The sequence below is a fragment of the Phoenix dactylifera genome, chromosome 1 (assembly GCF_051530095.1).
Source record: "Phoenix dactylifera cultivar Ajwa chromosome 1, Ajwa_hap1_PhDact_Kaust_v1.1, whole genome shotgun sequence".
Lineage (NCBI taxonomy): Eukaryota > Viridiplantae > Streptophyta > Magnoliopsida > Arecales > Arecaceae > Phoenix > Phoenix dactylifera.
The window spans coordinates 57,202,712-57,229,315 of NC_143190.1; the positions used below are offsets into that span (position 1 = coordinate 57,202,712).

Here is a 26,604-nt window from a genome sequence, read left to right on the forward strand (position 1 = left end):
TGGGGTGCTTAATATAGTTTCAATGATCTCACCAAATGATCCACGTTCAGTTGATTGACTTGGCCAATATCCTTTCCACACATTTACCGTCGCTGAACTCAGCAAGTTAGCATCTGCTAAATAGGTCTCGACTTAAATGAACAAGTGAAATACATCTATCTACTTACGCTCAACCAGTTAAAGCATGATTACAGGTTAAAGCTACCATATTATTCTTGGCCTTCCTTTAAAAATAATATTCCTGTAGATTTCCATCCTTTCTGAGCGTGCATATTCATTTCCAAGTCATAATCATCAATTTGCATTAAGTTACTGATACTTGTATAAGAGATGAAAAAATGGTTAGAGGCTAGCCACAAAACAAGAGCATTTACACTGGGGGAAAAAAGTGGGAAGTCCTCGCGTGAAAGAGTCAAACACCAAGGCTTTTGCATGATCCTAGAGATCCATGGAATGGCATGACCATCAGATGTGCATCGGCCAGCCAACTCATGGCAGGCTTGAATTGCCAAGTCCCATAGATAAAGCAACTTCCCTGGAGGCAAAGTTGTCCGCTTGCTCCTAAACATCAGAAACAAAATTAGATTATCACAAACTCTAGCAATCTTTAGAAATAGGTCATGTTGCAGATGGGTTAAGCTCCGCAACTATGTCATTTCATCATGAGCAAGGCTGTAGGAAGAAAAAAAATCTATTTGTAGGAAATGCAATTCATCAGAGATGAGCAAGAATCATGGGGCAGGCAATTCTTGTACTCATAGACTGGTTCTCCCTCCTTGTTTTCCATTCACAAGTCCTAATTGAAAACAAAGAATGAAGGGCATATCCACAGCCATGAATGGATATAGTTGAATCGAATGTACAGATTACCATACATAATAGAACATCAATTTTTCTTAAGTAGAAAATTCACCACAATGAACTATAACCTGTGTTATGGCAAAAGAAAGCATACCTGAAGGCGGTGCAGCACATACATCAAAAAGAGGTGGATAAATACCTGTATAGAAACACGGTCAAAGGTTTTTGACAAATAATGTTAAATAACAAAGGAAGCAAGTGAGCCATTTCTAACCAGATAGAAGAGTAGGATGACCCGAGCAACTGGATACCGCCATAGAAATCTAGTTGCACGGACAGCTCCTGTATCTAAAAGCTTTGCAGCCTTTTGCAGCTGCAAGAAACTGATGTGTTAAAAGAGAGCAAAAAGAAGCATGCATGCACGAGTGAGATTGAGAGAGAGAGAGAGAGAGAGAGAGAGAGAGAGAGAGAGAGAGATGCACCTGCATGCTAGCCCCAGCCATATGCCGGTGGTGCAGAGGAAGAGGCCTGCAGTGCACCTATTGGTTAAGTAACAACTTACTCGAGCTTCCACCATAAGAAAGTAAAAGATCACAAATGATTCAATATGTGAATACTAATTAGTTAAATTGCCATACTGTTTCTTTGTTGCTTGACATCAGTTTGTTATTTGGTGGACCCAAAATTATCGCAACATCTTATAGAAAATATTGCCCTAAATCAAGCGGAATGGAGGAAAAGGATTCATGTAGCCGACTTCAACTAGTTTGGGATCAATGCTTAGTCAGGTTAAGTTAGTAGACACAGATTTCAAAATGAAGCTGATTAGAGTAGCACCACCAGCAGACATTTTTTGTGAAAATCTTGCATTCTCTTGATATAAAACTTTCTTTGATCAGGAAGATTGAACTAAATTGAATCGCTGGCTTCAAGTAACATCGATAGGCCGCAGGCGCTCTTATTCGGCTTTATTTTGTACCAAATGACCAATCATAACAACTTAACCTACTCCTTTGAGTGCAAATCTTGCACTAAATAATAAGCACTTTTTCAGTTCTCAATTGATTTCTGTTACATGTTTTTACCCCTTTTTGCTGCTGAAGAAGGCCAAACCCACTATACGATTTGCACAGGCACATTTGTGTGAGTCAGTGACCGTAAGACACATAAGATTTCATTTAGATGGCCATGTTCTGGAATTAACTGGTCAGAGAAGCTAGCAATTTTGAAAACCAAAGTATGTCAATGCTGTCTCAGATTTACTTGAATGACAGACCACTATTCAAATGCTTTGGATCGTCCAAACTGCCAGGCAGTCTCTACTCTCTAGGATGCATAACATCCTAGGAGCATACAATGTATCGGGACTTAAACAATTTAGATCAATGAAGATCTCCACAAATTGGGTAGCATAGACAACTGCCACCTCTCAAATGCTTCCTCAAAAATCATGAGACTGACATGCTTTCCTGGTCCAGAGTAGCTGCACCTTGCTCTGAATCGTACTTATAATTCCTTCTTGTCTTGCACAAATGCCATGGTAAAAGCCCAGGGATGGCTTTGGTAAAGTTCTGTATTTCTTTCTGAGTCAGGGTGTCACTGGTTTTTCACAGCTTTCTCTTCCGTGAGTTAAAAAAGTAGATCGAAGGTCTAAACATTACATTCTAATGAATCTCGACCAGATCACCAAAAATCTAGCAGAGCATTTGCTGGCATTATCTTACATTTGTTTCTTTTTGTGAAATTTGATAAGTGTTCTGCTATTCAAACTTTACTGGGTCAACAGGTACACAAAATTATACAATGCTTTTCCTGTTCCATAATTCAGAAAATAATGCCTGGTTATTCAACAGAATGGGGCTTTTATGGCTCTTCACCTGATCAAGAGGGTCAAAGGTTCCTAACCAGGATCACTTTAAAAAGGTTTCCACGAAATTATAGGTACAAGTGCCCTTGGACGTGACTATATAATACCTTGCGTCTGAAGAGACTATTTTAATTACACAACTACAGAATGACTACTAGTTTAGCAGAACAGATATTACTAAAGCATGCAATACAATAAATATTCAATAAGTCCTGTTCGTTTATTTCAAAGATTATTTATTTTTTGGTGACATTTCTTAATAACCTATTTTTACTCATTATATGAAAGATACTAGTTCAAAGCTCGATGACCATCTATTGGTTAAAACAAAAAGATATTGCAAAGCATTATTCCAAGGACCTTTTGTCTTGCTGGAGAAATCATAATTCATCTAACCTTGTTAACGAACTATATTTAATGCAGGTCTCAACAGCATGCAAAACACTTCGCTTTTATTGCTTCCAAGCAATCACCTAATCAAAACTATAATAGCGAATAACCACTCCTACCATGGTCTGCCGTACCGGTCCGTACCGGCCGGTACGGGCCGGTATGTACCGGTCCCAGGCCAGACCGATACCGGATCAACGTGAAATCCGGTACCGCTAGTTTATTGTTGAAGAACCGGTACGGGACCGGTTCGGACCGGTACGGGACCGGTTCGGACCGATTCGAACCGGTACGCCACCGGTACGGGACCGGTCCGGGCCGCCACCGGTACGCCGACCGGTACCGGTACGGCGGACCTTGACTCCTACTATTGTGTAGCAAAAAGAATGCCAGAGAACTATTATAGGAATGACGAGGCAATACTGAAGAAAACAAAAGAGGAGTCTGCATACTCGAGTGCTTTTATATCGGTATCTTCTTCCCATGTCAATGATGAACGACGGGTAGCTCTACTTCGTTCGGCTTCAACCTGCATAATACATGCTCCGGTTACCATATTGCATAATTAAATGAGTTCTCACAAGATAAGAAGAATATGTGGCAAGTCAACTTTTGGAAGCAAAGATTTAGTAGCTAAATACAAACCTGTGCTTCTTGGAAACGCTTTAACTCTTTGTCCAGTTGAAACTCCATTGCGGCCTTTTCACTGCCCATTGCTTCTAGTTGTGTTTGCTTATGGTACTGAGATGAAAACCATCAGATGCATCCAAACTTAAGATGAAATCAAAATGTTGAAAACAACATTCTTTTTTGTAATATAATAAAATCTGGGACATACCAATAAATCTGTTAGTTCACGATATCGTTTCTCTAGTTCCATATGTTCCTGTAAAATGTATACCATTTTAAAAGAAGATTCCGCAATATTATAGCAAGACAATTGAATATGTTGACTTTCGAAGGGGGATGTACAGGTAAACCTACCAGTCCAAGACAAATGATGTGCCATACAAACTGATAGTTGATGCTGTTAGTGAAAGTGTATCGCATGTAAAAAGCCGAAAACAAACAAAAAAATCCCTAGGATTTGTACCCCTAGCAGAATGGCAATTGCACCCCTAGCAACCCATCTTCCCTTCCAACTCTTCCACACTAAAGCGATTTCTCCTCTTGCCACAATCTTCTTTTAGTTTTTGTGTATGTAAGTCATTTGCATGCACCCTCTTAATTGCTTTGTGTTCCAACTTTGTCATCTAGCTAGCATTCTTTGCTATGATCTGTTAATTCTAATCTGTTTCCTACAAGCACATTTCAACTCCATTCATCTTGATTAGGCAATCCTTTATTATCTATATGTTATATTCAAGATAACAAATTAAATGCAAGGTATCTACTGGCTATAAATTTCATGCTAGATTATTTTCTATATATTCAAAGTATATAAATGATTGTTTGCATGTATACACTTATAAATATCTGAAATTGCATAAATACTCTTGCAAATTTATTATTTATAAATATACCCACATAAGTTATTCTTTTGACATGTATTGCCCTAATAAATATCTAAAATTAGATGTATACCCTCACAAATTTGCTACTTGCATATATACCTTTATAAATTTTTTATTTTTGCACGTAAAAGCTTATAAATTACTTTTCTGTGTGCATGCCCTCAACTCAATAAAGGTATATGTGCAAAAAGAAATAATTTATAATGATGTACATGTAAATAGTAAAATTATGAGCGTATGCATGTAAAAAAATAATTTAGAAGAGTATACATGCAAATAGTAAATTTGCAAGGTTATGCATGCAATTTCAGATATTCATAAGGGTATACATGCAAATAATAAATTTGTGAGGGAATACATGCAATTTCATATATTTATAAGGATATATATACAAAAAAACCAATATATAAAATGCATTTTCCAGTCCTCATACTATTTCACAGTTTCTTTCTATCTTCTGACTTCTATGAAGTCGCACCGCCCTTTTGGCCTCTACTTCGTAGTTGTCTGTACAACGACTGCTCCTTTCATTCTTTCTTATTATTCTTACCGGATATAAAAACCATACGGAAAATAATTCTAAAATGTCTCCCAAAGCATTCAATTCCAGTGTCATACAAACTTCCCATATCATCACCACTATAACATCCAACAACAATGATTAGTTCATTAATGAGTTATGACAAGCATCTAAACATTCATATCTATTTACATAAACTGCTTGAAACTAAGTGAATATACTAGAATGATATTTGACAATGTCACGTTGGTGCCAACTAGTATAGTTGGTAAAGTCATTGGGCTAAGGTACTTAATGACCTAGGTTCAAATCATGCCTACACTTGGGGTGGCTGGGAGAGATTAAACCCCTCCCTCAAAAAAAAGACATTTGACAATGTCACTAATTCACTGTTTTCTTGTACATTTCTTTACTTTAAATTAATATAAATATAAAATGTCTTTTTTTTCCAACGTCATTGAAGCTTCCTTTAATGGTGCACTATATGCACCTCTATACAAGCAGGATTAAAACATCTGTACATTTTGCTAACCTCTCTAAATATGTATATTAATTACCCAAGCAAGAAAGTTTACTCCTTGATAGTCCAATCTTTTTCCATAACTTCCTAACAATTAACAAAAGATCATGATCGTTAAACCACGGCACCAACCTGTACAGGGCCTAAAATATTGACCCAATAAGGAACCAGCTTGGTGTATGGGTTTGCTCCCATAACAACACATGCTACAGATGCTGTGCCAACTCTAGTGCCATACCCTACTGTACTGGTAAGGTACCAGCATGGAATCCCATACCAAGACTAAAACTTTAGTTGCACAATGATTTATTTGATCTGTTAGCTTTAAATTTGTACTACACTTTTTTTAAGTTCAACTGAAAATTGAAAAATGCTAGTTCGCTGTATAGACAAAATTAAAAACCAGCTAGTAAATAGGTCCCTCCAATGATTTCTAATACTTCTATAGTCTCTCAAATCTATAGCAACTTACCCTCCTGAATTCTTTACATGCACCCATCTGAAATTACAGTAATAAAATAAGTATTCTCTAAAATCTGTACCTTAGCAAAGTCCCTTTTTTCATCAACTCTACTAAACATCCTACTTTTCTGCAATATCAGTAGCTTATGTGAAACTGTACGACCTTTAGTACATTAGCAGTCACTGAAATTTCTAGTTCAACTAGCATACCTGTAGTTCTCCTTGAGAAAATTATATTGAAACCAAGGTTCGCCATCTCAATAGCGGACCTCCTAGTGCCATACTAGCACAATATCGGTATGGCACGGTACGAAATTTTTTTGGCATACCGAGTGTCGATACGCCACCCATCCCGAGTACCGGTACCGAAATAGTATGGTACGCCGTGTACCGTCCGATTCAGACCGGTACGGTATACCTTGATTGAAACTAAAATTAGAATGGGAGACACTTGCTATATTACCATATCGTACAACAATTTGGGATGTGATGGGTTCTTTAAAAACATGGAAGCTTTAAGACTTTGAAAGTTTGAATAACTATCCATAATGCAACCGACAGTTTTAAGTGGCATCTACAGGAAGGCAAAATATCAATTCACTCACCATTAGAATAACACCATTAGGCAAAATATTAGTATTAACTATTAAGTATTTCAATGATATTTATCAAAGTAATAACAACTCACAACAAGAAACAAATTACCTGCCGTGAATAATGCTCTGCATCCCTTCTCATTCCAGCCATCTCCACTCTCATTTTTTGCATCTCAGCCTGCCAGGTGATTATGCTAATTGATGATAATAGTCCATTAACAATAAATATTAAAATGGCTAGGGTTATAAGTGCTAAGAGAAAATTTAAAAGAAATGATAATTGTAATATTTTCATATTAAATTTTCTTAATCAGGAACAGTGTCTGGAGTTCCTAACTGTACCTGTATCACCTAAACAATGAGACAGCCTAGAGTTTGTGCTCTCTGAATTTGAGGGAAAAAATATAACAATTTTGTTTGTAACGGAGAATTAGAAAATAACTACCTCTAAAGAAGAAAGCTTGTTCTCTGCCTCTCTTTGTCCTTGACGTGCGCGCTCCACTTCTTCCTGCCATGCCTGCATCTTAATTTTCGAAAGGCAAGGGTAAATTAGAAATTGTTTGCTAAAACAAATTGATTGCTGCACTTTTCCCTCCGAGGATAATTTTATGCTTCAATCTCATCCTAACAGATAACAGTAATTGCAGATCTCTGCAGCGTACAACTATGGTCTGCTAACAGTTTTCAGTACTGTCAAATTGATATACATTTTTCCTATTAGCAAATAAGGAACCACTTTATTAGTTTGCAGTGAGAAAATCAGAAAAGTAAAAAAGTATAATTAAATATGCCTATAAAGCATTTACTCTAGTTCGATACACCATGCATCCCATTATAGAATGGATGGGAAAAGGGCCACAAATGTTTGAGGAACACAATTGTTAACAAAATTAATTGCAAACTTGTCGATGGTATAACTATGGACGATATTTTCTTCAATAAGCATAAAATCTTAGCAACAAATTAATGCCCATAATTACCATATTAAGCATGATTATGTTAGTGGGCACTTGTATGCCTAGCTTTGAAATAGCAGTTTAATCAAACTCAGGCATTTTGTAGAATAGAAGCTTCCTCAATTCCTTCCCTATATGATTGATTGTATAATTAGCTCCTAGCTTGATAACACGATTGGCAACTCGAAATCCATTTTTTAACTCATTGATGTAAATAATGTTTATAGGGTTGTGTTTACTACCTGAAGGTTTTGACTAGCTTCTTCAGAAGGCTTCTTCTGGCCACGACGATTACGAGCTTCCATGTCTTGTAGCTCTTGAGTCAGAGATGCACATTCAACCTAAGATGATATAGAGATTATTCGAATATGCTGCAAACTTACCTACCAGTCCCTTGCAGCAACCACATTAAAAGACAGAAAGACACACTACCTCAAGCAAAGCCACTTTGTGCTCCAGTTCCGTTGCCCTTGTTGTGCTTTCATCTGCTTGTCTCTGAATGTCAATGAACTTGTCAAAACTAAATCAAGCTATACCACATGGAGATTAGTGAAAGCAAATTATGTGTTTCTGCAACCACCGGTATGATGTTAATCCAGTATATAACAAGGTTTTAGGATGTGAATTAATCCAGTATATAACAAGGTTTTAGGATCTGAACTGTCTACAGATCCATGATAATCAAAGGAGGACATTCAAGTACGGGAAAGAGAGAAGCAGCCAAGTGATAAAATTTGATAGGAAGCTAATATGTAATGCATATGCTTCCAGTATGTAAGGAAAACATGGGTACACAGCACATGGATGTTTTCTGTATTATAAAACCAATTAAATGAAGAAGTGTAGAAATTGAAATCCACTGAATATAAAACCCTATGCTCCAAAAGCTTCTATTGTTGGAATCCAACAAAAGCAGGACAAACAGCCCAAGAAGAAGTTTAGCATCTGTCACGACAAAAAAAAAAGGAAAGGAATAATCTATACACATGTAAAGCTACAAGATGATGTGCTGGGGTCTGGTTGGGCAAATGCTGTGAACAGCCTGCACATACTCCACAGACAACCATATCAGTGCGTAAGTATATCAGCACTCAGACAAAGGAGTGAATGTCCCCATGCAGCACACGAATCTCTCTCTATACATGTCTGTACACGAATCTCTATACATGTCTGTACATGTCCCCATGCAGCACACGAATCTCTCTCTATACATGTCTGTACATCTATATAGATGTATGCATATGCAGTTTTTGTGTGTGTGCATGTGCATACATGCCATGGGTAGGATTTGAACCCATTTCTTTTAACAAAAAAAATATCGTGCATTTACAATATGGCCCATCTTAAATAAGCTAGTCATGATTACAACATCCTAAATGTCTAGGTTAAATATTCAATGTTTTGGAGATTTTCTACCTGGGAGCCTTGAAACCAAAAATCAAATGTTTTAAGTTTTTCCTATGCACCAAGTGGTGTCAAAATGGAATTTTTTAAAGAAAAGATTGTATCCAAACCCATTTGGTTCATATGTTTTCTACGGTACTTGGAACATGATTAACAGCCCAAATTCTTGATTTATAGGGTCTATCATGTGTTCTTGCACTTTAACTCCAAGGAATAAGGATCATACTGATAGAATTTGGAGCACAACTTGGAGATCCAAGGCAGAAAAAAAATTGGCCCAGTCAATTCCTAGTGTTGACTTTTGCTAATTACAGTTAAAGCCCGGCCAAGAGAGCTTGACCAATCCCTCCTTTCCAAGGTTTATACTTTGTAGTATCAGTTTCGGTACCCCTACTAATACCCAATTGGTACAATGTCAATACAGTCGGGTTACTGGTACCGATACTCTGTATGAGGGTCATACTGAGTATTGGTTTGTTACTGGTACAGTCAGTACACCTGATACCGCCCAATACAGTCTGGTATTTCAACATTCAAACTATGCTCCCTTGTACCTCAAGTTAATCCTCTTAGATCCTAAATCAACTAATAAGTTAAGATTTGTTGGGGCTCTAAAATAGGTAGTCCGGTCCATAGTTGGTAAGATTCTTTCTTTTCATAGGATTTCATGAGACATTATTGGGGTTTAATTTGCTCCCTCATGTGGGTCCTAGCGGGTATCAAGTTGACAGAGAATAGTGGCTGGCTCTTTCCCGGTGGAAGGTTTGTTGGAATTGAATCAGAATCGGTTGTTGTGAAAGATTGGGTCATTTTTTCAATTAGGAGCTCACATTAAATAAAAGGAGGGAAAAACCAGCTAAAAATGGAAGGGTTTTACAATTCAATGAAGGAAATAAGTATAAAAAAGGCGGCCTTTCTCCTGTTTCTCCCTAATATTCCTCTTATATCACTTCTTTACTTCTTTTTCTTGCTATTCGTATCAATATACTCCCTATGTTCATTTATTTTCTTCTCCAGCAGCTGCTGTTTCTGCTGTAAATCAACCAGATATCTGATATATTGTCAGATCCAAAACATGTTTCGATTAATTAATGACATTCTCCCACTATAATTCCCCTCTCATGCTGTTTTCTGCTGATCTTTACAGCAGAAAACTGTGATTAATCAGACTTGCAGCAGATGCGAGTTGATTTGTTAACAACCAACAAGCCATCAATGAACAGGTCTATGATATCGAATTTAACAATCCACCCAATACATAGTAGACCATCAAAATTTGATAAGTGACAACATCATAACATTTGTGTACTTCCACCATAAAGAGTGAAAAAAAGTAGTGTTATAACCCTACCAGCAGGATTTAGTCCAAAACTTTCCAGCGCAAAATATGTGCTGGGCCATCTTAATTGAGAGTTTGCACAACTGATCATGCTTTTCAACATCTAGTTATTTAAGTACCAAAAAAGAAGGTTATGGAGGTCTTTCACCCATGCATCAAGTGGATACAAAGACCATGTATTCAATGCATCGCCTAAGCTATTGTAAACATGACATCTTTTTCAACAATCCTGCATCGCGAGGTATTAACCCATCAATTATTCACTGTGTATGCATCAGTTACATACAATTGTAAGATAGGAATTTGCTAGATCATGAAACAATCTTAGTTTTGCAATTAAAACAACCTTCTCCTTGCATTCAGCATTAAGGCACATGTTACTAGAATAAAGATGTTCAGACAGGATTTTGGGTAAGAAAACATATTTCAATTCAATAGATTGCATAAACAATAAAAAGAAAGGTAGCGATAAACAGGAGACGTAACACAAGTTTGCCAATGATTTACTAAATAGCCACTACCTTTATAGTATAGCCTAATATACTTCTCTATGAATGTATAATACATTGTCAGAATGTGTACACTAACTTTTAAATGTAAGGTACATCACGCATGGTTTACTTTGACTTGCACATTTCAACATCATGCATAACTCACTTCTGATGTGAATACATATCCTGATCAGATGTTTGCTTATTAGAACATATAAAGAAAACAAAACATAAAAACTAAAAATTCAGATATTTTGCATGAGATGTTAAATGGCTGTTTGTTATTACATTCTACAAATTAACAAGAAAGAATAAGCATCTGAAATAAAGAGCAAATTTGCCTTTGTTGATGTAAGCATAAGAACATGATTGCCATGAATGAATTAATACCTCCCTAGAATTACCTGGATTCTAGCAAGAGCATTAGATGCCTCAACAGCTCGGTGTTCTAATTCTATCTCTCTTTCTACTGCTGCCTGTTAGTTTCAAAGATAGTCATAAGCAAATATGACAATCGAAGATTATGAAAGGAATTTAGAACAGTTACAAAGAAACACCATTTTGGTGGCACTGTGTGCCGCGCGCTCTTCTTCAGCTCTGCGCTCTACAGAAGCAAGTTCTTCTCGTAAAGCCTATCAAGTGAGAAGATAATTACCTTAAAATTACTAGAACAAATGACCCAAAAAATCATTTTACCTTGACATTAATCCAAATTATAGATTAATAAATGCTCTTAGAGCTAAAAGATATACCTGGATCATCCGGGTTTCAGTTAGTTCACGGCTCCTCATAATAGTTTCCATGTCAGCCTGCTTCAAATAGAAGATTGATGTGATATTTGAATCCAGTCTGATAGCTTAAAGATACCACTGTAGAAATGATTGAGTCAACTTCAGAAATTAAGAAATGGTCACAATCATCCAGTCTGGTTTTTATTGCTTTTTACTGAAAGACTTAATCCCTGTTTGCATGCCGGAAGAGCTTATCAGCTGATGAGAGCTTCCCAGCAGCATTCACGCAGTGTTTCAACTAAAATTACAATGGAAGGAAGTGGCATGACACAACTAACTCTAATTTTTAGGGATAAGTTAAATCACTTGGAAACGAAATAACCATTAAAACCACAAGAAAAGAAATAATCGATCCTTAAAAACATGGACTAGTTGTGTCAGGCAGGAGTTCCCATCTCTTTCAAATTCTAGCCCCTCCATCAGATTTTTCAAACCCTCTTCCTGCTGAGAAGTTCTTATAGGGCGGACAAGAACTCCCAGCATCCAGAGAGGGCGTTAGTCCAGCATAATGAAGAAATGTTAGTCAGTCTAGCATGGCATTTGTTTGAGTGCCACAAAAGCTGATAGAATCTGCACGAATTATATTGCCATAAGCCCTGACTCTTTTGAATTATCTCAAATATGCTTGCCACAGACTCACATGAATGTGTGCACACATGTAAGTATACATACAAATGCATATATATACAGTGTGCATGCACGTATATACCATGTATGTATGTGCATATGGGTGTATGTACTTACATACTGATGGCTGCATGTATGATTTGTATAATTCTGACATGATTTCACCGACCATCCAAAGTGTGTTAAACACCAATACCTAAAGCACTAGAGTAAATTTTGAGAAATGTTGAAGGCTACATAACATAATGCTGTTATCTATCAGAGACAAAGCACATACAGTTGGTCCAAATATGGGATATGGTAAGCAGATTTAAGAAAGCATTTCCAATACTCACAAGCCCAGTTGGCAAAACCTCATGCCTTGGCAGAAGAAGAAATATGAACCAGCAGTAGAACTAAATTAGTAAAATTGAATGTAGAGCCTAAATATATGATGAAGGTAAAATAGTTTAAGTTCAGAATAATGTCTCTTTTTGCAGTGTAAGTTTAAGCAAAAAATTCTATTTTTTTTCCAATAAAGTGCCATGAACTTCACTGCTGATTTTTCCTTTTGAACCTAGATATCATACTGTTACATATCAGAGATGAATAACATACTGTTGGTATTCTGTTCAGAATATGAGATTTAGTAAGCAGATTTAAGCTGGCAATCCTCATTCTCGCAAGCTCAGTTGGTAAAGCCTCATCTCTTGGCAGAAGAAACATGAATTAATAGTAGAACTAAATTAGCAAGTTGAACATCAAGCCATGATATAGGGTGAAGGTAAAATATTTTGGGTTCAGAATAATATTTCCTGCTGCAGAGTGTAAGAGCAAAAGGTTGTATTTTTTTGCCAATAAAGTGTCACGAACTCTATGGATGAATTTTCTTTTTGAACCTAGAAGTAAACTACCTGAATTGCAGAGGTTTTAATCTTCAGGCAAAATATAAGAGCTGGGCTCTAACTGCAAATTGTAGAACATGTTTCATTAGGTTTTCAAAGGGTTTATGGTCAATTAACTGAGATCACTAGTTTGTTTTCATACTTTTCAATATGCTTCTTTGGCCAGAAGCAAGTGAAGAAAGTGATGAAGCAATGGGCTTTTAATCATGTGCCTAGGGAAAAGATTTTAGAGTAGTTCAATTTTTTTAGAGGTTACAATACAAGAAAGGAAGATACAAGGAAAATATCAAGAGAAACAAGGAAAAAAGGATCACCAAAGTACATATGACTTGTGCCTAGGATCTTGCACTTATAAAACATGGGGTCATATAATCAGGAATGGAGAAGTTATGATTTTTTATTTATTTCTCAAGAACCAAAGTGTACAAAACAATGAGGGAATAAGGTGAGGCTTAGCCTTTATAGGTTGCTTGCAGCTTTTGAAATATAAACACAAGAATAATTTTATTTTATTGACTATTGAAATAGAATCCCATTCACAAGAAAGAAAGGGAAAAGGAGAATGAAACACAAATTTTGAAACTTGTATTCCTATGGAACCTCATGGATAATGAACATGAAAGTTCATGAAACAATGTTAATGAATTATGGACAACCAATCTAACCCATTAATTTTCCAGGTCCTACCAAAGAATAAAACAAAACTTAACCCAACATAATATATAAATATAGAAATAGACATAAATAAACTGCTTTTACCAAAAAAAATCAAGTTCCGATGGTCAATATGCCAATGTAACATCTCCCTATGCATAAGAAATAAATATGTAACCTGTGAGGCTGTGACTATGAAACAGTCTGCTTGGTGAAATTTTCAGTTAATCTGACCTATGTTCTGTATGATTTACTCATCCAATCTTGTGTTTTTTATTTGATCTATTAATCTGCTGATTTATGGCGACATAAATTATACTTTAAGCAGCAGCTTCATGTTGTAAAGGGATTGACTCAATGGCAATACTGAGTACTAACAAGTCTATTCAGGAAAATCATTGCATCAGCAATTAATGTATCTGCTATACTCTAAATTACAGAATGGAACTACCTGCAAGGATGCGAGCTTTTCTTCTGCAGCAGCACTTTGTTTCTTCAAAGCATCCATTGAACTGGTAAGAGCCTCAATTTCAGAGTTTTTTGCAAATAAAGCATCAGCCATATTTGATTCAGCTCTTGCCACTTCCATCTTGCATGCAGACAACTCTTGCTGTAGTTGCTTTATGCGACCTTCATAAGAACTACTCAGCTCTCTCTGTTAAGACTTGCAGATCATGATTGGATTATACAGCATCTCTCATTAGCAAAGGAAATATGAAGTTTGAATTAAAAAACACACAAATGACATGTTTGAAAAGGAAGTTTTACCTCTGCAACAAGAAGTTCCTCAAGCTGAGCATTCTCAGCCTTGTATTCTTGAAGACGGGAAGAAAGTCCGGCACAGACCTGTTGGCCGGTAAAATAGTAGTTATCAGTCCCACAAAACACAGAAGCAATATATTATGGATGTAAGTTAGCAAATACTTGATATCCAGAAAAGAGCAATTCTGCAAATTTTCATTTCATTTTTACTTCTTCCATAATTAAGAAAGAAATTTGGAGACCAACCTTCCTAATTACCCTTTTCTAATATTAGAAATATCATAATTATTTTGAGTAAGGTTTACCATTAGTCAGGAAAAAAATAGAAAAAATTTTAGGTTACTAGTTAACTTGATGGTATATTCCAACAAATTACTGCAATAACGGAACAACGCTCCAAGATTCACTAGATCTGGACGAAAAAATAATATGAAGAGGGAATAAAGGAAGGCTTTTCTGCATTTATCTCTAAGGCACAAATTATAAGCCCAATGGCCAAAACAGAAAATATCCCTATCATAGTAACACATTATTAGATCATGGAGTGTCCTTTTCTTTTTCAGAGTTTGTTGAACCCAACAAAAAAATATGCATCTATTGGTTTTCAATGCTCGTAACATTTCCATGGGGTGTCACCATTACCTTCCTCTAAAGTGTTGTTTGTTCACATGCAATGGACGATTGACCTACATAATTGCTGCATCGATATAAAAACCACCAGAGACTATTTATGTTCCCACAACAAAGATACGAAAGGTCATATGTTAACAATAGCAAACATCATTTTCTTGTAAAATATGGGCTTCCATTTTCAATAGGCATTGGATGTAGCTCAATTAGATTGAACATGTTTCAATCATTAGAAGCTAGGCGTAATTTTGGAAAGTAAGTGTAATTATCAACTAGGTTCAAGTGTTAGCTTGTGCCAATCAATGCCAACCAGCATGTACTATGCTATGCCAATACTAGCACCCAAGGAATGTGGAATTGTCCCGAACCACCCGGTTCGCGCCATACTGAGCCGTGCTGGTGGTGGACCGAGACGGTTCCGCCATTCAAAACAAGAAATCGGTAAGAGGGGGAAAGGAAGAAGGAGAGAGAGGAAAAGAGAGGGAGAAAAGAAAAGGAAAAGGGAGGGAGGGCCGCCAGAGGGCGAGGGCCGGAGCAAGGGCTCCACCCTCCAAGCCCCTATTTCATTCAAAACAAGATGTGTCAGGGCTCTTTTTTTATTTAAAAAATCTTAAGTGAAGTAGGCAAACCTCTTGACGATTTCACTTAAAATTTCAAAATAAAAAAGGATGCAAATTTTAAGTGAAGTCGACAAACCCCTTGCTGACTTCATTTAAAATTTTCAAAATAAAAAAGCAGCCCCGACAGACCCTTATTTCAAACGAAACAGGGGTTTGGAGGGCGGAGCCCCTGTTCCAGCGCTTCAGCGCACTCCGGAGCTCGTTCTCTCCCTTCCTTTTACCCTCTCCCTTCCCCCTCTCTCTCTCTTTTTCTCTCTCATGTCCTCTCTCTCCCTCGCCCTCTGTGTTGTGTCGGTATGAGCCCGACATTGATCAGCATAGGGGAATACCGAACCGTGCCGCCTACCGATCGGTACAGGCTCCAGTACTAGCACGGTAAACCTTGCTAGCACCAGCATGGGTCGGCACAACACCCATTTATTCTTTTTTATTTTTTTAATTAAGAATAGGTTATTGAATCAAAGCTTAGCCAAACTAATCCGAACCGCCCAATTTAAGGGGTATTGAATTGAATTGAATCGGTGCAAAACTGGGTCTTTTTGCTGGTTTGGTTTGGAATCCAGTCCGAACTAGTCTAAATCATGGTTCTGCTCGGTACAACATGATTCTAGGCCCTCCCATGATAAGGCAGCTATAGCAAGTAAAGATAATATGAATCCATGCATTTTTAGGCACCAATTCTAATTAATCTAATATTTTAGGATAAATGGTTCTATTTTGGCTTGTCAACCCAAAATCTTAGGAGATTAACAATCTAGATCCTTTCACAAACAATCTAATCTAGTAGCTATGAGCACCATTGGCGAATTTCTGCTTAATACATAGTAAATAGAGAAGTCGTTTGAGATTTAAGTGTATCCATATGAAGGTGGAGCTAAAATACGATGACTCACTTCATAATAACTTTATATATGATAATAAGGATCCTATTATTGGCTGGTTTAAGGGTTAGCATTAGCAACCAGAGCTTGATGTGTTAGGATCGCCTCCTCAACTAGCCAGTATCATGTAAAGAAGGCTAGGATGAATACAAAGCACTAGGTAAAGCGACATGTCATGCTCACGACCAGCTAGTGCCCAGCAGCAAGAGCAATCACAGAGGTTAGGAGGAAGTAGGTCGAGGCCGTAAGGCTCCATGTATGAGACCATCACCTAAAGATATGACAGGGAGATGCTGAGAAGAGATTAACATAACACCGCATCCAATCAGGGAGGTAGGGTCAGCTAGGTTGGTGATCCTAATCGAGTCAACCAATAGACCAATCAAGCAAGGCAACTAGGGAAAGAAAGTAGTTCGTCAAAGTAAAAAGAGAGGAAAAGAAAAGAAATCTGCAAACCTATTAAACAGAGTTGATGAGGAGCTCGTTCACTCATATTCTGAGACCGAGCCCTTCGACAACTGGTTGCATAGGTCATCTCACGATGCAAACAATGATGCTAATGACAGACTGAGCGAAGATACATCTAATGACCAAGGAGGTAACTGTGGATATGGCAGGGGTGCATACAACTCACAACTACATGGTTCGAGTCCATTCACTAGTGAGTCTAGTTTCACTCAGGCCGCATAGAATGCAGACCACAATGCATGATGTGAAGCCTGCAAAGATATGATTGCATACAGGAGACGAGCCCCTCAAGATGGTATAGAAACTAAGCTTGCAACAACTGATGATATAGCACGTGAAGTAGTGCCCTTGGACGTTGCTAAATCATCATAATACACCAGAGCAAGGTTCGCCATACCGGTACCGAACCCCATACCGGTGCCGCACTAGTATAGGCGTACCAAGTGTCGGTACGGTACCGTACGCTCGGTACCGATCGTACCGACATTGGTGTACCGATACCGGTACCCATCGGTACGGGTACGGTACGCTCGGTACCGACCGGTACAGCGAACCTTGCACCAGAGCTTACTCTGCATGGCAAGGGTACAACCCAAGGTTGGTTGTATTGGTACCGATTGCCAAATGGCATGGTATGGGACTGTACTTTGCCATGTCGTTTTGGGGCCTATTAACAAAGGGAGAGTCAGAGAGGGAGGGGGAGAGAGAGAAGGAGAGAGGAAAAAAGAGATAGGGAGGGAGGGTGAGGGAGAGGGAGGAAGGGAGGGAGAGAGGGAGGAAGGGAGGAAGAGAGGCCGAGAGATATAGAGGAAGGGCCGAAAGCCCTCGTCGAGGCAGGGTTTCTCCTATTTCGTTTCGAAACAAGGTTCTTTTTTAATTTTGCCGCTTTGAACTAAGGTCTGCAATTGTTACCGACTTAACTGGATCTCTTTTTTTTTATTTTACCGCTTCCAACTAAAGTCGGCGGCTATTGCCGACTTCAATTCAAAGCATTGAAATAAAAAAGGACCCCTATTTCGAAATGAAATAGAGGAGCCCTATCTTGATGAGTGCTTCTAGCCCTTTCTCCATCTCTCTCAACCTCTCTCCCTCACTTCCCCTCCCTCTCCCTCTCTCTCCCTCCTTTCCTCCATCTCCCTCTCCCTCCTTCCGTCTCTCTCCCTCTTTTCCTCTCCCTCCTCCTCCCTTGCCTGATTTTTCGAATCAAGGGGTGGAACCATGCTAATTCACCCTTGATACGATTCAATACACCCTGAACTGAATGATTCAGGATGGTGCGGCCGCCCGATTCAAGACGGTATAATCGCCCAATTCAGGACGGTATGGCGTACCTTGGTACACTTGGATGCATATCCTCTATCTAAGAGGTAGTAATTAAGTGGCTATTACTCTCCATAGCCTCAGCCAAATTATGGGTCAGATTTTGCTACCGCAATTTCCCTCAAGTGGGATGGCATCAATATCAACGTGGCTATCTAGGAGGCCCAAATTATCATATGCAAGGATGGGCATGGTATCTAAGTTGAAGACAAGTCCAAGGAACTATGAACAAAATCCCAATATCTATAAGCAGCATAGACGCTCCATGAGGTCCTAGATATCGATATGTATTTTGTAATTCAAATCTATTTAATATATGTACTTTGAAGCTAAAACTATGCAATACCTATTTTTATTTATTAAAATTGCATCCATCAAGCAATCATATGGCCTCCATGATTAATATGAAATAAAATAATATTAAAACAACCTTAAAGTCACATTTCCAAGATCCTTGGACCCTAAAATAATCATAACAGCCAAAAACTTGAAAAAAAAGGAAAACCCATGAATTAGTATTGTACCGATAAACTTCTGAGTACTGAGTATCAGCATGGTACCATACCATGACATACCAAACCGCTATGATCCCCATTACCAAGATTATGAACCTTGATTGAATCCTTTTTCATTTTTCACTAAATGTTGAATAGAAGCAAACTATCATGTATTATTGTATTGTTAACTACCAGTCTATAATTCGAACTATTAAAATATGTTTTGCTATCTAGCTTGACATAGAAACCATATGGCACAGTCTTTAATCTGCTAGCTATGATATCAAATTAATTGAATGCAGAGGACTTTAGTTTATGATGACTTATATATGATTGGCATGAAATGTATGCACGCTAAGCTAGTATGAATATTCTAATCAATATTTACAAATAGTCAGCTTTTGCAAAGGAGAATCAATATGATGAATGCAAGGTCATATGTGATAAATCTTACCCTAGCTAACCGGGCTTCTTTTGATTGACCAGTCTTATCTGCACTCTTAAGCAATCCTTGAGCCTGCCATCCAACTTAAAGAATCAACACATAATGATGAATGTAGCTGGATAAATAAATGGAGAGCCACACAAAATATATGGATAGATAGAGATTTAGAGAAAGAGAAGGGGGATGGGGCATCTGCAGAGAAAGAGAAGGGAGAGGGGGGTATCCAATGCTAAATGTCATGTCCTTTACAACATGAAACAACTCACCTCATCAAGCTGGTCTTGAACTTTCATTGGAGAGGCATCAGCCTTATGTTCCTTTTCCTTGTTCATGTTTGATAAAAGATCTGGTAAGATCTCTTTCTCATTTTCTTGGGTGTTGCTAGCATTGTGGCTTTCCACTGTTTCAGATCCAGGTCTCTCTTGGTTGACAGTCAAGTAGGTAGCTTCATCCACCAAACTGACTTTTGGTTCAGCATCAGCAGGATGATCTCCATTGGATATCTCACTACCTTTGAATATTGAGGGAAGGGCGGAAGGCCTTTCAAGCTCATCTTTTGAATTTGCAACTATGACATCATCATTTGTAAAGGAGGTTGTGCTTTCTTTGTTGTTGTCCGCAGATGGGACTTCCACCACATTGTTTATATCATCGCCACCTTTACCATTTTCAATATCTGATATTGTTGTGTCTTTGTTGTTATCAGAAGGTGGTTCTGTGCTTGTTTCTGCAGTGTCATTACTGCTAACATAAAGAGAATGTTCAGATGGAGAAGTTTTGACATTATCAGTTTTCACAATTTGCACTGATGCTTGTTTGGTTTTCTGGTCTTGCTCAGGTCTGATGCCTTTATAAGTTTCAGTGCTAGAGAGTTTTAATTGACCCTGTAAAAATTACATAGACAATCTTTGAGATAAACAACAAAATCTGCTCCCTCGAGCAAAAGAGCATTGTTTTAAGTGTGTGATGAAAACCAGTGGTAGGCTGATTAATGACCTTCTCCTTGGGTTTTGCCTTCCTGGTTTGAATTTCTTGACCGTTGGATGCTAATTGATCGCAAAAGAAAAATAAAAATAAAATATAAGTGCTGAATGTTGCATTTTAAACCCCATAATAGACCAAAAAAAGCAGAAAGGCAGTTTTGCTACAAGGCATTACTAGCTTGGTAGAGTTGCAATAAAAGATGGCAAGTAACTGTACCTAAGTCTTGTGAGGCAGCCTGCTCATCTGACAGCTCACCAACAACAAGTTTTGCTCTCCGGTCTACAACCTCCAATAAGTCTGTTTTTAAAAATTACAGTATCTTAGTGTATTCACAACATTCCAACTATAACCTCATGCTTGTGACAAAAGGAGTAATTTGCAAGTTAGTTAAGACAAAGGCCTTTGAACACGGCAAACTAAACATAACATGTTGTACTCACTGCATATGAAAAAAAAATAATATCTTAAGCAGATTAGCAAGAAAAAGAATGGCAACAGAATATATTGATAGCATAGCCTTCCAGAGGATCTTTTGAATCAATCAATCAACCAAAGTATTTGATTTGTGAAATGTACACGTATACAAGTAAGCCCTCAAATCATGTAAGTAATACATTCTATCAGTCAACCTAGATAGGCGTCATCACTCAATATCTACAGTTCTCAACCTTTAAATTCTTTATGTTGTTATCTAACTTGATTTTCTAATTTTGTTTGATAAGTAATATTTATTGTACGACATGAAAAAGATAGTCTATGGGGTTTCTAATAAACTAATTTATTAAGTAGCCAACGTACACGGTAAAGACACATCACATGATATATACGAACTGAAACTTTAAAATATTGTATACTTTTTCCTCAAGTTTTCAACAATTATGAAAAATCCAGCATGTCTTTCAACATGTTCTGTCTCTTTTCTTTCCTGTAACTTTGAAATATACACCATTCTGGTCCAGTTGTGATAAAACAATGTGTTAGCAGCTAATTTCCCTATAGTCATCTATCCTATCCTATCAACAACATGTCATTGCATTATTAGATATTAAAAGAAATTCTGGGTAAATTGAGGTTTCTTTTTCTTTTCATCCAGTCTGAGCATGCCGTTAGCTTGGCAAATGTGGATCATGTGCAAACTATCTTCACAGAACAATATCATCAAGGGCAATACTGAACCAGATGATAAACCTACCAGCCAGTCCAGAAAGATTGATGATTCTGCAAATGCGGATTACTTATGTAACCATCTATGGTTCTAGTATTGGATAGTGTAATTCACAACACATTTTCATCAGGATCAACCGTTAAGAGAACCAATCTATATCATCAGAGCATTGCCTGGTTTTAAGGTTGCAAGGTTTCTTGCTCATGGAACAGGCATCTTCTGTATTGGCCACAATTTTGGATCCTTTGACATGAACCTGCATGATCCGCTCAAAACTGGCTCCAGGATGAGTTTGTGTTACTTATGTATACGCAACAAGATGACTTACAATCACATGTCTCCTAAATGAAACAATATAGTTACAGGAATAGCCTGGTGGGTTGCTAATGGCATAAGATGAATGTTATTTAGAGCACTCTTCTTTATCTGGTATCTCAAGATTTGTTCTTAATATTTTGGATCTTCTTTTTTTCATTTTAATTATCAATGTCAAAACTGGCGTTTATGTTATTTCACTTACAGCTTCCCTTATTTGACTTGATAGAAATCCTAACATTCTGACTTAATATGTTTATGGACTTTATCACATCATACCGCTATGCCAGTCAGGAAGTTGTATCAAATATAAGCCACTAGGTTCATTGACATGAATGACACCAAACCATTGCCAGGAAAGGTTGTCTATAAATTAAACGCCACAACCTCTAATTCAAATTCAGTCCCTGAGGTTTCTCCTGCGAACTTATCCCATTCTTGAAATTTTATGGGCCAATCTTTCAAGACACGATGCACAATTCGACCTTGTAATAATATTTCAGGTCTTTCAAGAAGGTAACCCTCAGTTCACCAATCTCCTCCATTAGATCAAGGGCCCAAGAAAGAAATTTAAAGCAATTTTCAACAAAATCCATCAGTTATTTTACATAAAAAAACAACTCATGCATCCTGATTCCATATATGGATTGATGAGTTAAAATTTAAAACACTCAGCTCAGCAGACATTGGAACCAATTAAAACTGTTGCCAGAAAGCCCGCATTAGTTTGCATAATTTTTTAGAACATCAAGAATTCCAGATGCCCACGATTCACAATTTCATTAGCAAATCCTAACAAATTAACAGGTTTTGTTAATAAGATGCATGCATTGAACTAAATACAAACCCTAATTTCGACCAAACAGGACTTAAATTTTCTATTTTCTCTTGGATCAGAGATGAACAGATCTTCCACATCCCCGGTCTAATTCTTCGATCGTTTCAAGAAGAATTAAAGAAATCACTAGATCCAATTCGCCATGCAAACAGAAACCGCAAGGAAACTCCGGATCGGTATGGGATCGCAGAGGCCATTGCAGGGGTAGGGACGAGATCGGCGTACCTTCGGCGGCCTTGAGCCAAGAAGCCATGGCGGACGGGGGGAAGAAGTCCGATCCAAGGAGGAAGGAGAGCTAGAAGGGAGCGAAACGATCTCGCAGCATTTATAAAAGGCGGTGGGACGGAGATCGGAGGCGAGGGGCGCGAGTAGTCGGGAGAAGGTGGTGGTTGAGGGCTTTCGTTTTTGTATCGCGCTGCTTTCGGATCCTTCGTCCGTTGGAAGGAAAACGTACTAATGCTTTGCCCGTACCTATCACCTAATGCCTGAGAAGTCTTATATACCAGATAATATTATTTTCTTGAGCCCTTTAGCTCAGTCGGTAGCGTATAATGAATGGCCTTAACCTTGCGGTCGCACGTCACAAAGTAGAATGATTTTTCTTTTTTCTCTCTTTCGGGAAGGCTAGATCTGAAACCCAATTGGCTTCATTCGTTTTCAGTTTTTTTTTTCCTTCTCTTTTGCATATTTTAGTGGGAAAAAGGTTAATATTCATATTTTCTCTTTTTAAGCATGAGGTGGGAAAGCTACATCAACGACTAAACTGATGTTTTTTTTTTTTTGTATATCTTGGTTTTTTTAGGCCCTTTTCTCTGTTGTATATCCGGCGGGGGGAATGCTACCTTAGATGTTTTCTTTCTCTTTATATATATATATATATATATATATATATATATATATAGGAGCTCATAGTGGGCTTAATTCTTTTCTGATTTTTTTATTTTTTTTGTTTTTTCTCTTTCATATATATTTGGGGAAAAAAAGGAAAGGCTACTTCTAAAACTAAAATGATGTTTTTTTTTCCTCTTTTGTATATCTTGGTTATTTCTCCTTTTCTGGCCTTTTCCTCTTTTACTTATTTTGGAGGAAAAGGCTGCATTTAAAACTAAGATAATTTTTTTTTCCTTTTATATATCTTGAGGGGGAAGTCTACATCCGAAAGGAAAATAATGTTTTCTTTCTCTTTTGTATATCTTACTAGGGAGCCCACGGTGGGCTTAATTCTTTTTTCCCCCCTTTGTTTGACCTCTTTCTCTTTTATATATCTTAGGAGGAAGGCAACATCTGAAAAATAAGATGTTCTCTAACATCATTTACATTTTTTTTATTTTTTAAAAATAAAAGAATATTTTTAAAATTTTAACATATAAATATGTTTGGTATATTTAATTATTTTCAAAAATAAAATGTAATGATAGAAAAAGAGATAATGGTAAAAATAGATGAGGTAGTGAAGATGATAGCAGTAGTGGTGGTAGGATGGTAGCGGTTTAGTGAAAGTAGCAATAATGGTGGTGACAATGTCACAGAAGTGATAGTGTGACAGTAATAGGGGCATTGATATATAGCAAAGACAACAATGATGACGATGATAGTTTGGTAAAAATGATGATAATAATATTAGTGATAGTGATAGTGTATTGAGAGTGGTGTAAGAATCGTTAATGTAGTAAACGCAGCAATAATAGCAGCCATGATATGGCAACGACGAGTGTAACAATGACAATAATGGTGGTGGTGGGGGTGGTAGCAGTAATGGTAGAGGTGGTGTCGATCTCGGTGTGAAGAGCATGAGTTTCATTATTTTTGAAAATATTAAAAGTAAGAAATTCTTACTTTCAATTTTTTTAGAAATAATAAAAATATTTTTCCAAAAAAATAAAAATAAGAATAATATTACAAAAATATTTTTATCTTGGTTTTTTTATAGGTTTTAAAAATAGAAAATAAAAAATAAAAGTGATTCCAAACATGCTGTGAAATAACTTTTTTCTCTTTTGTATATCTTGGAAAAAAAAGTTTATATCTAAAACTAAAATGATGTTTTCTTTCTCTTTTGGATATTTTAAGAGCGATAAAAAGGGTACATCTAAAAGTAGAATGATGTTATCTTCCTATTTTGTATATTTTAGTGGGGATTAGGGGGGAAATCCTTCCATACTACATGTTGGGGGAATAAGATTTTTCCCCCCAAGTGACACGAATGCCCCCAAGAAGCCGCACAATCGCCGACCCTGAACAGCCGAAGTCGGCGTCCGACCTCGGAACGCCCGACCTCAAGACATCCGACCTAGGAAAATCTTGATGCTCAAGGTCTACCCTTGTCAGCCACCTACTACGGCCGTACTCCTCCGAGGTCCAACTGAGGACCATACCCTGCCACTGCTTCAGCATTTATTGCGCATGGCCGCTGTAACTCTCCGGTTCACTCTACAATTAATGTGGATCTCCGGCTTACTCCACCATTAATGCGGATCTCTGGCTTACTCGACAATTAATGCGGATCTCCGGCTTACTCCACAATTAATGCGCATGGCTCTTGACATCTACGGATCCTCGGCTCTCCACGGCAAGTTAGCCCAGCAGAGTCTAGTCAACCGTGATAAGTCCCCGATCTCGGCCATACCTCCGACACCGATGCAATAATTCGCCTGGCAGCGCCCCAATTCAGGTCGTACGACGACCTCACCGCCGACATCGATGTAATAATTCGCCTGACCGTGCGCCGACCTGGACAACATGCCAAGCCGTACTACGGCCTCGCCCCGTTACATCACAGGTACACCGACCCCCGCCTATAAAAGGGAACCTTGGCTTCTCAGGCGGGAGGGGGGGAAATTACACGCTCTACAAACACTTTATCTCCTCTTCAACACTATTTGCCCCCTCCCTGACTTGAGCGTCGGAGGGCCGGCGCCGGAAGACCCGGCCACCGGCTTGTTTGCAGGCACACCAAACAGAGGACGCCGCTCGCCGACGGATCGCCGCCCCGCCGTGAGGACCCCAGCTCCCTCTCTCCGGCCACCCCAAGCGGAGGACGCCGCCCGCCGACTGGTCGCCGCCCCGCCGTGGTGACCCGCTGCTCCCTCTCACTCGACCGAAGATTGCCCCCGGGTCCAATTTCCAGCAACAGTTGGCGCTAGAGGAAGGGCCCGAGTAGCAGTCATGAAGTTGAGAAGTAAGGGAGCCTCCAACATCTCCCGGCGTCCCCCGCAAAGTCCTAGACGCTCCGTCTAGAATTCTCCAACTCCGGCTGACCCAATTCCTCAGGTCCAGCCGGAACAGTTCAACGCCTTAGTACAGCAAGTCCAGGCCCTGGCCGCCACCGTTCAGGGCCTGCGATGCGAGGAAGCTTTACCAACGCTTTCCCCGCGGGCCCAGTTCCCGCCGGAATTTCCTCCCAACGGCCCGGTTCTCCCCGGCCAGAATTTACATGGCTCCTCCAGAGCCAATAACGAGGAGCGGACTTCCCCCCAGGGAGAGCTGCCGGGGGAAGATCTCGACAGAAGACTCCAGCCTTCTGAGGCTGAGTCAGCTCCGGACCGCCGTGAGCCGGCGCAAACCGCGGCGACAATCCCGCGGGTGGGGGAGCTCAACAGAAAGGTTGAGCACTTGGAGCGCCAAATTGCAGCGCTCCACAGTAAGAAGGCGAGGCAGGAGGGAGACTTTGAGTTCACTACCAAGTCCCCCTTCTCCTGCCAGATCGAGGATGAGCCGGTTCCGCAAGGTTCAAAATGCCTCAGGTGGAGCCCTACAGCGGAATCACCGACCCTCTCGACCACTTGGAGAGCTATCGGGCCCTCATGGCCCTACAGGGGTCCTCGGAGGCCATACTTTGCAAGGCCTTCCCAGCAACCCTCCGA

The 26,604-nt window shown here is 38.7% G+C and overlaps 1 protein-coding gene across 2 annotated transcripts; it reads right to left on the minus strand.

Moving 5' to 3' along the window:
- Window positions 1-225: 225 nt before the first annotated feature.
- On the minus strand, window positions 226-23,320 carry LOC103717846 (golgin Putative 1). 2 transcript variants are annotated; one of them, XR_015971514.1, is made up of 21 exons: window positions 22,967-23,320; window positions 20,640-20,720; window positions 20,436-20,485; window positions 19,706-20,323; window positions 19,449-19,511; window positions 14,585-14,662; window positions 14,268-14,471; window positions 11,613-11,669; window positions 11,418-11,492; window positions 11,265-11,336; window positions 8,059-8,121; window positions 7,869-7,967; window positions 7,116-7,193; window positions 6,780-6,848; window positions 3,897-3,944; window positions 3,704-3,799; window positions 3,511-3,587; window positions 1,284-1,340; window positions 1,076-1,174; window positions 956-1,000; window positions 226-561 (listed from the first exon to the last, which is right to left on the minus strand). XR_015971514.1 is itself a non-coding variant. In XM_008806383.5 (21 exons), exons 1-21 carry the CDS (start codon window positions 22,992-22,994, stop codon window positions 490-492), a joined length of 2,118 nt encoding a protein of 705 aa, XP_008804605.1. In that variant the 5' UTR covers window positions 22,995-23,320; the 3' UTR covers window positions 226-489. The 2 variants fall into 2 exon arrangements, 1 of the variants encoding a protein (XP_008804605.1); XM_008806383.5 differs by having other exon boundaries at window positions 1,284-1,329.
- Window positions 23,321-26,604: the final 3,284 nt, after the last annotated feature.

What these genes read in the sequence shown, in the direction of transcription:
- LOC103717846 (XM_008806383.5), bottom strand. Translation starts at nt 22,994, where the DNA reads ATGGCTTCTTGGCTCAAGGCCGCCGAAG. An exon ending in ACAAGCTTTCTTCTTTAGAG is followed by an intron (nt 6,849 to 7,115) that starts GTAGTTATTTTC and finishes ATCACCTGGCAG; the next exon opens with GCTGAGATGCAAAAAATGAG. An exon ending in CAGAGCATTATTCACGGCAG is followed by an intron (nt 3,945 to 6,779) that starts GTAATTTGTTTC and finishes TACATTTTACAG; the next exon opens with GAACATATGGAACTAGAGAA.